Source organism: Centropristis striata, chromosome 8 (assembly GCF_030273125.1).
Source record: "Centropristis striata isolate RG_2023a ecotype Rhode Island chromosome 8, C.striata_1.0, whole genome shotgun sequence".
Lineage (NCBI taxonomy): Eukaryota > Metazoa > Chordata > Actinopteri > Perciformes > Serranidae > Centropristis > Centropristis striata.
Window position 1 is genome coordinate 24120563 of NC_081524.1, and position 14958 is coordinate 24135520.

The 14958-nt window shown below is 35.9% G+C and overlaps 1 protein-coding gene across 1 annotated transcript; it reads left to right on the top strand.

The window, feature by feature from the left end:
• Nucleotides 1-1191: 1191 nt before the first annotated feature.
• Nucleotides 1192-13220, top strand: LOC131976028 (apoptosis-associated speck-like protein containing a CARD). Its single transcript, XM_059338900.1, is given in 4 exon segments — nt 1192-1716; nt 9509-9553; nt 10304-10333; nt 11855-13220. Coding segments are annotated over 4 exon segments (591 nt in total). The 5' UTR covers nt 1192-1463; the 3' UTR covers nt 12118-13220.
• Nucleotides 13221-14958: the final 1738 nt, after the last annotated feature.

The following is a 14958-nucleotide window of genomic DNA, read 5'->3' on the forward strand; positions in this document are numbered from 1 at the left end:
TTAATGAATGAAGTCTCCGACAGTGGTGCGTAATGGTACTGCGCAATGTTTGCATGCGGCGATTCAGCGCCGTCCAACTTCTTAAACTTCATAAACTTGATTGTGAAACACTGACTTCCAAACTCCAGTCGTTTGGCTGTTTTCCAATACAGCAGTCGTATCACGTACCAGTTTCATGTGAGAAGGCTGAGTCTTTGTTGATCCGGCTGGAAGCCGTTTTCCCGCTGATGCTTAATCCAAAAGGCGATGAATAAAACAATCCGTACAGTTCATCAATCCAATATCCAAGAAGATCCAACTTATCCAGTGATGAGGGATCCTTCCTTTGAGTCCAAGGGCGGGTTTTTTACTTTTTGTAGTGGCAATTTTGTCCGAAAAAATAACAAAATTAAACTTAAAACAAACTTAATCAAAATACCACTGATGCACCATGAGCGTGTGGTGTACGCAGGCAAAGAAGGTGATGTCCATGCATGATTGATAGATCCAAAGGTTTATTTTGTCCATTGCGAGCAAGCAAACAAAAGAACAAAGAAACATGGCTCCTGCTGCCTCTCTTCGCGCTGGTAAAAAACCATAGGCCCACCCAGGTGCATGACGGCCCTCTGCCAACCTACCTACCTATATAACCTCAGGTGCCCACGGTGCCAATCCAAATTCCATAAAACCCACAATATAATATGTAAACTAAATATGCTAAACAATAATGATGATTAAACTAAACAATTAACTAGCAAAACAAAATATTATCAAAATAAACAAACGTCTAGAATAATCAAATAATACTCATTGTTAATAATAAACTAAACAGACAACTAAATACTAAAAATAACTAAATAGCTCCAACAGTCGCCAAAAATAAACCGTTTGGAATAACTAGGTCCTATTAAAACATTAAATTCTGCACCTCATCGACACTGTGAAACCATGTTTGATTTTGCTGAGACAAACGTTCACATGACTAATATTCACCGAAAATCAGGCTGAACGGCATGCTGTTTACACAGAGCAGTGAGGAGAGGACAGGACAGGGGTGCTTGTAAAAATGTAGTTCAATATGTATAGCATATTTATTCATGACACTTGTGGACACCTGGAAAAGTGTTTGTATAAATTCAATTTTATTCAACTTTTTTTTAATTATCAGAGAAATTCAACTCACTTTTTTTTTTTATCATGATTTATGTCATAACTGTTTAATTGATTCCATAGAGCTGCAGGACTCATATATTGCAGTGAAATACAAGGCTACAGTCAGTAAAATGTAAAAAGAGCAGCAAATGAAAAACACACGTTGGAGCATTGGCGTCTGATAACTGATAATTTCGATATTTCCAGCGGCCCTGAATGCCTCCTCACTGTGTAGACCTTCCGTGTACATTCATTGTGGTGAACCAGAGAGAAACGAGTGCTTGGAGTCCGAACAGGACCTTTAAGATCTCTCAACATAAACGGGTAAAGAAATGCCTCCCAGAACTATAAAGATGGCTCTGGCGGACATTCTGGAGAATTTGTCTAAGCAGAACTTTGAGCGGTTCTGCTCCGAGCTTCTGGACCGAAGGGAAGAACCGCGGGTCAGCCGCAACCGGGTCGAAGGAAAGACCCGCTTGGAAATCGCAGACGTCCTGGTTACAACTTTTACAGAGAGAGGAGCTCTTCCGGTGGCTGTGGAGATCCTGAAAGAGATCCGCTGCAACGATGAGGCAAGCGAGCTTGGTGAGATCAACTCTTCCTACTTCTGCTTTAACTGCAACATAAGCTGGAGTCAGATTTCTGCTCAGATATATAAAAAAACAACAACAACAAATGCATACATTTCCTGATTATTTTACTTTTCTTTTTATACGGAAGAAGATTACGGGGGGGGGGGGGTCGAAATGACCAGAAATAGTCTAAATACAAAGTAGAGGGGGAAAAAGTTAAAAGTAGCCTACCAGAAGAAACATGTCGAAAAACAATGTTGTGAAAAAAGTTGAAATACGTCGAGGAAAATTAGAAACAGTTGAAATACAATGTCGAGGAAAATAGTTGAAATTACCAGAAAAAAGTCGAAATGCAATGTTGAGAAAAAATTTCCAAAGCCGGGAATAAAGTTGATCCAATGTCAAGAAAAAATGTAAAAGACCAGAAAAAGTTGAAATAGAATGTTGAGGAAAAAAAGGTAGAAATGTCAGGAATAAAGCTGAAGTACAATGTTGACAAATCCACAACTAGTGGTGTGTCGTTCATGACCGTTTTGTTGACTTTGAACTAAACTAAACTAACTAAAAAAGTTACACAATCCACGACTTTCTTCATTTGCAAAGACTTGAGGCCATACAACGCTGTGGAAAATGAGGGTTTTAGCTACGTACTAAAGACACTGGAACCCAGGTCTGCGACTCCGCAGCAACGTTATTTCACCGACACAGCCGTATGGAAGCTATACGGAACAGTGAAGCTTAAAGTTGAGTCGCTAAAGTTTTAGAAAATGCTGAAATTGTAGTCAGCCATACATGTTTAATATTAGTCATGTTCAATTTGACTGAATACTGAATGTCTAAAAGGTTCACATAAATTACATAAAAGCAGATTTTGCCAGTAGTCGTAGTAACCTAGCCTACTACCAAGAATAGCTCATTTATGTGTCGGGTTTTTTTTTTAGTTCTACTACACTTAAATATTGTGGTTATTGCTCATTTTATGACAGTGATGAAAATCAGGTTTTAGCTTGCAGTAACTGTTCAGATTTTAAACAATGTTCCTCTCATGACTTATTGACACAGGAACAACAAATCTGTGAATATCTTTCCAACTTTTACCAACTCAAAAAGTTGACTTTATTCTTGTCATTCCGACTTTTAACACTTCACGACTAAAGCAAGTGGCAGAAACAGTACCCATTTGTGTCTATTATTACAGGTTTGGTTTTTTTGATGCAAGAAATCAGTCAGTTGTATTAAACACTTGTTCTCTTTTTATTTTATTTTACAGTCAGTAAGACAAATGGAGGACAGTAGATATCTCGTTTTGAGAGGTGGCCTGCCTATTATAGCAGGACAAGGTAAGCATTCCTAATGTTACTTTAGGACAAAAGTATGAGCATTAAAATGCCAAAATGTGAAAGTATTCATTATGGAGAATGGTGTCAAATCAGAATGCTGCTTATTATATTTTGGAATCATAGATATTTATTTAATTACTGTATCATAATGGTGTACTTATTGGTTAATGTATAATTTATTGTATTGGTATTATGTCTACAAAGTACTTAGTTCCAAAAGGTGTCAAGCGAAACCTCAAAATAAAGCCAAATTCAAATTGTTAAAGGGACAAAGCATCTAATCTTCACATTTGGAAGCTTTTATAAAATATTGTTTTTGCATGAAAAATGACAAAAAGGAGTTCCAAATTAATTTTATGCAAATTTATTCATTGACATTGTACGCAATAATCTTAATTTGTAAAGTAACCAGTAATTTAAGTTCTCAAATAACTCAAAAAGTACAATATTTCACTCTGAGATGAAGTGGAGTAGAAGCATAAAGTTACACAAAATGGAAAAACTCCAAGGGCATCAAAATTGTACTTGAGTAAATGTACTTAGTTACTTTCCATAAACTGCAAATACAGGTATACATCTGTCCACTAAATATTGAGCCACTTGTATTAATTTTGTATTTAATTCTTCCCACTCACTAGCAGCACATTTGTTAGATTGAATTAGTTTAGGTGGCATTCTTGATATTTGGCTGTTAATCCTCTCTCAACATTTTTAAATGAAGAAAATTACAGTCACATCATCATTAATGAGCCGATATCTTTATCCTCAGGGAAACAGTTGATGTGTCGGCGCCTGTGTGCTCTCATCCAGGACGTGGATATTTTTGCACCATATTGGATGAACTCAGCACGAATGTTATTGAAATGAGAAGTGGGTCGTCTGCAGAAACCAACCTGAAAGATTGATCAATGTTTTATATTTTTTTATCTAAATAAAAAAAGTCTTTCTTGGGTGTTTCCTGTCTCAGTCTTTTCCTGCATTATGTTTTATTTATATGTTTAATGTTTATTAGTAAAGGAACATGTATGTACAGTTGAACCAGAAGTTTACATACACTATATAAAAAGACACATATGCTTTTTTTCTCACTCTCTGACATGAAATCAGACAACCACTTTTCCTGTTTTAGGTCCGTTAGGATTACCAAAATTATTTCTATTTGCTAAATGCCAAAATAATGAGAGAAGGATTTTTTTAGACAATTTTGTATTACTTTCTTCAAAGTCAGAAGTTTACATACACTAACATTATTATAACAGCCAGATTACAGTTTGCAAATGCACACAGGGACAAAGACCTTAATTTTTGGAGACATGTCCTGTGGTCTGACAAAACTGTTATCTGGCTGTTTTATGTTTCTTTTGGAGTAATGGCTTCTTCCTGGCAGAGTGGCCTTTCAGCCCATGTCTCAGGACTCGTTTCACTGTGGATAATAACATACTCTTACCAGCTTCAGCCAGCATCTTCACAAGGTCTTTTGCTTTTGTTCTTGGGTTGATATTCACATTTTGGACCAAAGCATGTTCATCTCTGGGACACAGAGTCCGTCTCCTTCCTGAGCGGTATGATGGCTGGACATTCCCATGGTGTTTATACTTGTGTATAATTATTTGAACAGATGAATGTGGCACCTTCAGGCATCTGGAAATTGCACCCAAGGATGAACCAGACTTGTGCAAGTCCACAATTCTCTTCCTGATATCTTGGTTGATTTCTTTTGACTTTCCCATGATGTTACACAAAGAAGCAGTGTGTTTCAGGTGTGCCATAAAATACATCCACAGGTGTGTCTCGAATTAACTCAAATGTTGTTAATAAACCTATCAGAAGCTTCCAAAAACATGACAGCATCATCTGGGCTTTCCCAAATTGTTTCAAGGCATAATAATGTTAGTGTATGTAAACTTCTGACTTTGAAGCAAGTAATAAAAAATTGTCTAAAAAAATCCTTCTCTCATTATTTTGGCATTTAGCAAATAGAAATAATTTTGGTAATCCTAACGGACCTAAAACAGGAAAAGTGATTGTCTGATTTCATGTCAGAGAGTGAGAAAAAAAGCATATGCGTCTTTTCATAAAGTGTATGTAAACTTCTGGTTTCAACTGTATCATTAACCAAATGCCCCTTAAAGAGCTTTAAAAATACCTGAAACCTAATAACATTTACACAAAACACACTGCAAAACAGAAACTCAATTTGGGCTGCGACTAACGAGTATTTTCATTATTGTGTAATCTGACAATTACTTCCCCAATTAGTTGTTTAAGACATAGAATGTCAGGAAAAAATGGCCCGCTTATGTTCCCAAAATCCAAAGGGTCATAAAATACCTTGTTTTTATCAGCCCACAGATATTCAGTTTAATATGATATAAAACTGAGAAAATTGGGAAATCTCCACATTTGAGAAACTGAAAAATGTAATTTCCTGCCATTTTTGTGTGAAAAATGACTTGTGCATTTATAATTGCTGGCTATTATTGCAGCTCTAAACTCAACTATAGCTAGGAACATTAAAAACCCAGAACTCAGACAAACAATGCAAGACACAAATACAGTAAAAAGCATCAGATTACTCTAAACTACAATTGATCCCTCTGCAAAAACTCAGTTCAAGACAGCTTTGAGTCTACTGACTGGAGTGTCCTGCAGGAGACACATGAGGGGGGCATTGAGGGGGTCACACACTGCACTACTGAACTCCTGCATGGATGTTGTCCATTCATACAAACAAACAAAAGTCCCAGCCAGTGGTGGAAAAAGTATTCAGATGTCTTTCTTAAGTAAGAGTACTGGTACCACACAGTGAAATTACTCCACTACAGTGAAAGTCCTAGAAACAATATTTACTCAAGTAAAAATGCAAAAGTATCAGCATCAAAATGTACTTGGAGTATCAAAAGTAAAAGTACTTATTATGCAGAATGGCCCCACTTTATGATTAGATTATTATGATAGATTATGTTAAATGTCGACCTGATTCACCTCAGAGTGTATTGGAGTAGAAGTATAAAGTTACATAAAAGTGAAATACTCAAGTAAAGTACAAGTACCTCAACATTGTACTTAAGTACAGCACTTGAGTAAATGTACGTAGTTACACTCCATTTTTTTTTATTTAAAATTTAGATTTTTTTTTCCTGGGTCTAATTATTACCTGGTTTGACCTTACTGTCCTAGTTTGACCTACATGTTATGCACTCCATACTTATTTGTTTACAAAGCACTGAATGGGCTCACGATCTGGATATCAGGGTATCTCAGTTACTTGTTTGTTTTGAGCATTCTTTTAAAAACAATAGATATCTTTTGAATCCTTTCAATTGCTTGTTTCAATCCTTTTCATTGTCTTCAAAAAGCACCTTTACTGTCCTAGTATTATAGCTCAATTCTTCTTTTAATGCTGCTTCTAAAGCGTTTAATGTCTGTTGTATTTTATGCCTCTGTAAAGCACTTTGAATGACCTTGTGTATGAACGGTGCTATACAAATACATTTGCCCTTTATGAGTGTTCGTACTGTTAAAACAATAAAGCATGATTTACAGCATAAGAGCTGCGGTGAAAAGGGGGTTTATTTATGTTGATATGTAATGCATTAGTCAAGTTAATAATGTTCATGTAGCCCAATGTCACAAACAAAAAAATCTTCCTAAGACTGTGTGGTTAAAGAAAAAAAGTGTTGCCTTCAAATGCAGTTGGAAATACCTGGATCAACTGTTCACTAAACCCCTCCCAATCCTATTCTTAACAAGTTTAACAAGCCTACGTGTCACAGCCGGCCAACCTTTGGATTCCTCACAGTGTGCAATTACACACAATGAAGGGTTGTCTATTTAAAACCATGGCCTTACTTTTGCCTGTACTGTATATTAAACTATATTTTAAAGTGTTTTTCGCCTGTGAAACCAAAGTACTGCAAGTACTGCTTGCTGCATCGGTCTGTTGTCACATTTCAACTCCGTTGGTCACCTGCTGCAAAAGTACCTGTATGGAAACAGAGGCCAGGGGGAACTAACTAGTGGGTGTTGCCAAAACACTCGGCCACTTTGCAAAAAGTACTCAGAAAGTACTTAGTTGAAACACGCCTATAGAAGAGAAACTCAGCTTCACTGGTTTAGCTTTGACTCTGGAAACAACCAGTAAAACCTGAACCAGCTGACCTGAGAGGTCTGATAGTTTCGTAGTAGTGTTTTGGTATGTAGTAATCCAACAACCAGAGTTATATATGCTGAGCCTTTTTGGTTCTTGTTACAGCTTTTTTAGTCTTTATTTGTATACAGGCTTATAAATACCCTATTGAATACTGGAACAATAATATAAAATCGCTTAACACAACCTGCTTAGTTTTGAACCTTGACACCAAGGTTGTGCTGTGTTTGTTCAGTTGGGGCCATTTTTGGGTGTAAATGTGGGCTTATCTAAGCTGCAGCATAATGGTCTCTCCACTGTCTGTGTGTGTGTGTGTGTGTGTGTGTGTGTGTGTGTGTGTGTGTGTGTGTGTGTGTGTGTGTGTGTGTGTGTGTGTGTGTGTGTGTGTGTGTACTTCCCACATAGTAAGGACCAGAATAAGTTTTTAACCAACAGAGTGACAGAGTTTCGGCCTGTCCTCACTTCTTTAGATAATTTAAGTACATTTTGATGCTGATACTTTTGCAGTTTTACTGCAGTACTTCAGGTTTTGAACACAGGACTTTTACTTGTAGTGGAGTAGTTTCAGAATCAGAAGCAGAATTACTTTAATAATCCCCAGGGGGAAATTGCTTTCCTTACAGAGTCTCCAGTGCAAAAATATTAAGAATTATGATACAATAAATAAGATAAAATAGGAACATAGAACGAAAACAAATTTAAAATTCGTATACAAAGTATATACAATATACACACACACACACAATAATATATATACATATACAGTAAATCCACTGACTGAGGGTGTCAGACTCTTGAGGGAGGAGTTTGATGACAACCGTCACAGTGTGGTCTTGGTAGTTTTACTTAAGTGAGGGATCTGAATACTTTTTCCACCGCTGAAAATATGGTCACACTGTTAAAATAATCTCCTAAGTCATTTTTTTTGTCAAAATTGTTTGTTTTGCCTAATTCATCTCCTCATGACGCTGGCCACCTATGGTAAAATCACCTACATCCTCAGTTGATCAGATCATGTGATTTTACCCCTTTAAGATAATGGCCTATGTCAAGTGTGTGACTTAAGCGGATTTGTTATGTCTAAGTCAAAATAAAATGTGACTTAGGCAATTTTTTGAACATGCCTTTGTGACTTAGGCAATATATGGCAACACTTTATTTTGAAGGTGTCTACATAAGAGTGACATGAGCGTGTCATGGGATGTGTCATGTACATTAGTGACAGGCTTGTGTGACTCTTATGTAGACACCTTCAAAATAAAGTGTTACCATATCTTGCTTAAGTCACAAAGGCATGTTCAAAAAATTGCCTAAGTCATTTATTTCTCTTAAGTTACATTATTTACACACAGTGTTATTACTATGCCAATAGCCATCCTTTGTTACATCCTTTTTGAGTGAAATTATCAACAAATGTCATATGTTACACTTTTGGTGAAGTTCTTTGTGTTTCCTGCAAAACTTGAAAAAATGAGTTAGGCGATTATTTTAATAGGGCGATATGTAGGCCTAGGATGAACAAATAACCGCCCACTTTTCTGGAATCGAGGCTGTAACATTTACAACAGCATTTGAAAGCACCACATCTCTTACTTTAAAAAAGAGGAGGAAGAAAAAACGCGGCAGTTGTCTTTTACGCGGTGGAGTTGGGTGTGTTCATAGATCTGATCGGGGAAAAAGTAAAGGCGAGAAATGGCCCCCAAAACCATCAAAAAGTCTTTGAAAATCACGCTGGACAAACTCTCAGTTGATCAGTTTGAGAGTTTTCGCTCCGAGCTTGTGGACCGCACAGAACCGCCTCAGGTCCTCCTCAGCAGCGTGGAAGGTAAAAGCCGCTTGGAGGTCGTAGACGTGCTGGTTTCAACTTTCACCGAACGCAAAGTTGTCCCAGTGGTTCAGGAGTTATTGGAGGAGATTGGCTGCAACGAGTTGGCAGAGCAACTCGGTAAGTATTTTGCGTTGATGGTTTGATGACAACAGGGACGTGTCCAGTTACATAACACCGAGATCAGATTGAGTGTACACTTAAAGGCTTAAACTTCATGGCATTTTTTTTATACTTTCATTTTCGAGCAGAGCCTTTCCTGTAAATTGCAATTTTTTCCCGTGTGTTTCTCTTATAGTTTGTCCAACATAAGCTAAAACTTTGAACATATGAAAATGTGTGTTTACGTGTGACTTGGGTATGTACAGTATAGTTTAAGTAATCTTATGGCCTAAACCTACGACTTCCCAGTTTGCAAAACCAGTCACAGTAGGCCTGTTAATGTGTCTCACATGAATTCTGTTATTTAAATCTAATCTCATTTTTGCAGTTGCAGACACAAGTGGACTGTTATAAACATCTGGTTCCCGTAACAGTGAGTTTTTTTCCTTTTTTCCTGTTTTTTTCTAACAGGCATTTAAGAGAAGTTTTATATTATATATATATATATATATATATATATATTATAGTTCACATAAAGCTTTACACTGAGCTGTCCTACAGAATGTTTGCATCAAAATTGCAATCTTAAAGGATAACCTAGGTCTGGTGATATAGCATATTTTTCTTATCATCAACAATTCCCATGAAAAGTCTAAAAACAACTGACTTGGTCTTTTTAACACACTTTGTGTAGTCAAAGTCTAATATAGCTTATTCCCTTGTGCCACAGAGCTCCATTGTTGTTTTATTAGCTACTTAAAGTTTATATTAACTATTTTTCATCTTAAAATAGTCCATAACAGATGCACTATGTGTTTTTTCACTAAGGTTGGCTTTTTTATTTTGTGCCATTTAAAAAGAAAAAAAGAAACTACATTTTATTTACATCTCCAGTAGGAATAAATGGGCTTGTGGTTAAGTGCCACACATGTTGGTTTTGCTCTGTTGGCATCAAGAAAATAATAGATGAGAATCATCAGAATAGCATCCAATGAGGGAACTTTAAAAAAATCTGTGTTAAAACCAGGAAGATGAAGTTGAGCGTATATATATTAAATGCAGCAAGAACACTTCAAGTCTGGACCTACTGTATATTCCCTCACATAAAAAACAGCAGTTTATTTGCTGTGTGTATGGAAAAATATTTGTATGCATGAACAATTTTTTTCTTCATTTTTTCCAGCTGCGGGACCCTCAGCTGGAGCAGCAGAAGGTGAGTGCACAGGCAGTGTGATGAAACTGAGTGTATATATATATATATATATATATATATATATATTAATATATATATTAAATGTAGCAAGAACATTTCAAGTCTGGACCTACTGTATATTCCCTCCATTTTTACCATAAAAACAGCAGTTTGTTTGCTGTGTGTAAGGAAAAATATATGTATGCATGAACATTTTTTTTTCTTCATTTTTTCCAGCTGCGGGACCCTCAGCTGGAGCAGCAGAAGGTGAGTGCACAGGCAGTGTGATGTCTTTTCAGTAAATGCTTCTCACTCGGCTTGTCCAATTGTCCGAATCTGTGCATTAAAAATATAGCTAGAGCCAGGAGACGATTAGCTTAGCTCAGCATAAAGACTGAAGTAAAGGGAAACAGCAAGCCAATTAAGTTAAAACAATCTAGCGACCAGCATCTTTAAAGCTCGCAAATTAACATGTTATAACTTGTTTGTTCAAAGGTGCTTTACATAGCATTCAGAACATTAATTATAATCATTTTCTACCAGTTAAATGTAATTTACACACATGTGCATGATGGTATTTAGTTGTGCACAAAGTGGCCCAGAGAGTAACATCACAGTCACACACACAGAACTTACACATCGCACACATGCATGAGTGAATATTTCAAACAGGATGTTGGGTTCAGTGGTGGAAGGCTGCCGGTCATCGTGACCGTCCATTGGCCAACCCTATTTAAGATGCTTTTTATACCACAGTGGGCAGCCGAGCCTAACAACTTTTCATTTACACTCTATTTCTTCATTTTTTGGGTTTGGTTTTTTTGCTTAAGTTTTGTAACTTGCTTCAGTTTGGGAGAGAATGTAAGTTATTTAATAGTACATTTTTTATCATGAAGAATCTAATCTCAATTTTCCATGAAAGAAAAGCGTATGCTGACAGTAATGGTTGTTAGAAACAAAGAAAATCAGACTTGCAAGAAAAAAGGTTATTTGCAGATCAGACTTTTTAAAATTTGGAATTGGGAAAGAAAGTTGCATCTCTAGCTTGAAAATCTCCCGTGCTGCAGTCTTTATGCTAAGCTGAGCTAACTGTCTCCGAGCTTCATATTTAGCGTTAAGTTGTATTAGTCTTCTTTTCCTGTTTTTGGCCCAAAATGTCACACAAACAACTTAAAATATGATGGCTTTACACAATGGCATTTGGAGAATTCATGATTTCATGACTGTAAGATGTAGACTTTATTCTTTCAGATGTAGTTTTAATCCAAAACTATAAGTCCACTTTTTGAAAGTATATCTATTTTTTCGAAACATCAAAGTACTTGATAGGACACTATTCTTCTAAATCACTGTTGTGTGGGTCATGTTTGTGCTTTATTTTATCCCCGTTAGCTTAAACAACCATTATGTGCTCATTCTGGACTCACATGCAGTTAAAAATGATTCAGTGAGTGAATTACACATGTATCAAAAAATGTTTCAAGTAGGCGTCATGTTATCAAATCTAATCAGTCATGGAGTCATTTTTCTTTCTTTCCTCAGATGAGCACTTTGTCGATAAACATAGAAAAATCCTGATTAGGAGAGTGAGCAACATTAAAGCCATTCTGGATGACCTCCTCGACGAAGGAGTCCTCCAACATGGAGTTTATCAAAAAATCATGCTGATACCTACCGATGAGGACAAGATGAGAGAGCTCTACTTGGGTCCCCTGAAATCTGCCAGAAAACACAAAGACATCTTCCTCAAAACTCTTGAGGAAAATGAGAAACATCTTATTGCTGAGCTCAAGGCAAAGAAGTGAATGATGGGTTGAAATCTATTTTTAGACCAAACATACACCAGTCTACCTGAGAAAAGGGATTTTAAATCTTAACAATGGGGAAACGTGAATGTTAATGCTATGTCTCAGTGGGGTTTTTTCTAAAGAGTTGCTTTTTCACACTTTATGTTTAAACAAAGCTTAATTTTACACATTAATTAGTTTAGATTTGTATGGCATGTGGTGACTGTCCTGTCCTCATCATGAGTTTTTAATGTAAGGTTTGAAACCAGATTTAGCAAATGTTCATCAGACAATCATGTAAGAAGTGAATGAAGATTTTCATCAGATGTAATGTTTTTATCCAACAAATTACAAATGGATGAAAGTTTGTTTTCTTTCATCTAATGATAAGCACATTAAAGCATGCTTGTTTATGATTATCCATAAGCTTTACAAAAACAACAATGTTTATGATTGTGGTTAGGTTTTAAAAAAAATATTTAAGCTTAAAAAAACTGATTCATGTCACAGACATGTTTGTCCCTGATCTCAAGAATCACTCATGTATTGTAGGTTAGACTATTTATGCCGAATTTGCTAAAAGTTTGTTTTATCTGGTTTTATCATCTTTCAGAGAGAAAAAAAATCACCAATAAGGGTTAGTTTTCTTTTGGAAGGATATTCAAAATGTTTTATATTTTTTAAATGTATATGCATTCTTAATAAAATATTCAGATTGATGTGTGTGGTTGTTGGTGCAAATTAAATCATGTAATAGAGTTTTAAAATGTGCAGTTTCTCTTTCCTTTCAAGTTGAAAAACAAGTGCATGTTGATCTGTTGAGGGCGCTCACATAGTGAGTCTGATTGATTTTGAATTCAGCACACAAATCCATGATGGATTCCTTTTTTTTTTGTTAATTTGCAGTCTTTGAAAAATGTATGAATATGCTTTTTTTTTAATCATCTGTTGGTCATGGTTCAGCCAATCTATATAAATCAATGCTACTGTATATTCCAGGAAATTTTATTCAAATGTTGACTTTTTGTCATTTTGGAGTTGACACGCTATGGTTGTGACATGTGCATATTAGTAATTTTATATGTAATACAAAGTATTATTAAAAACTTCCCAAGACCTAAGATGTTCTCATGCTATCAGGAAGAACAAGGAGGAAGGAAGGAGGTCCTTTGAGTTAAAGCTGCACTAAATTATTCTAGATTTTTTTTGCAGATTTAAAAAAGTCTGATGGACATATTTTCAATGACCAGAAACATTAAAAACATTTCAAAATATATATTTTTAATGTTAATGAAATAAATATGCCTACTACTTTGTTAAGAAATAATATTGATAAAGTTCAATTTTATATTACTTTTTAGACTTTAGACATTGGAGTGTGATGAGAACTGCTTCTGGACATGGGGTTTTGTAGGCACTGGTCACATATCATACCATTTAGAATAAAAACAAAATGTGAGAAAACATTTAAAAAAAACAAAACACTTTGTTGTGCTTCCTTTGTCCTGTTTATGATTGTGGTGAGGGGTTTTCCCCCCAATATATAATGCATTTTTAAGCGAAAAAACAAAACAAAAAACGATTTATGTCACAGACATGTTTTGCTAAAAGATTGTTTTATAATCTTTTAGTGAAAAAAAAAAACAATCAATAAGAGTAAGTTGCCTTTTGGAGGGCTATTCAAAAATATTTTATGTTTTGGAAATGTACATTCTTAATAACATCTTCTGATTGATGTGTGTGGTTGTTATATTATGAGTGAATTAGTCTTAGAGTAGTTGTACTGTATACTATAAATGCATATGGTGCAAATTAAATCATGTAATAGAGTTTTAAAATGTGCACTTTCTCTTTCCCAATGGCCCTCATTTATCAAACGAGCGTAGAAACGAGCGCAGATCCCAGGTATATGTCGTCTTACCACAGGGTTCACTTGTGATTCATCAAATGTTCATATCTCTCCAAACTCAAACAAGTTCACTGAATATTTTGAATTTGGAGCACTTAAACTTTTCCACAGCGTTTCGGTTGCATGAGGAAAGCAATGTTTTAAATTAATTTAAATTCCAAAAGAAGAGGAATGTCTCGTCCAACAGGCGCAACAAAACCAACTGGTTTTGTTTGGCAGGCTAGTTTCACCAAAGGAGATCAGTGAGAGATCAGCAGAGTAGCAGTGTACCATTCAACTCCTGGTGAGGATGGAGTATTTCATTTATACATCTGTGATTTATAGAGCATATAGCCTATATAATATGCAAATATTATTGTTATTATACTGGAGAGAAATTAATATTAGAACATTTAACATAAAAACGTATATATATATATATATATATATATATATATATATATATATATATATATACACACTTATTTACAGTTAGTAGAGTTCTGTCCCAGTCAGAGGAGCTGATTGGAAATGTTTCTATTGGGGCAGAACCGGAGGAGACACTGACGCTCATTATTTCCATGCTTTTCATGTACAATGTCATAATCAGGATGGAGCAATTCAGTTGCTAATCACCAACATTTAGCACAGGACAGCAAGTAATAAAAGCTGGATTCAAACAACAGCAAATACAAAAATCGCACAATCTGATTTTTACACGCTGTAAACTACTTGTGCTCCTGAGTGCGTATTATTATCTGCACCAATACATTCATCAAGTGGCCTACGGCAGCGTCCAGGCAAGGGCGTAGGAACCGGGGGGGACGGGGGGGACGTGTCCCCCCCAATATCGTAGACATGCGCATTTGTCCCACCCAAAAATTATACCGCGGACGAGAAAAATACTTTATTTTGAAATATTTAACTCACATGCTTTTATTTTGAAAGCGCAACACAGCCTCTTGTCACCG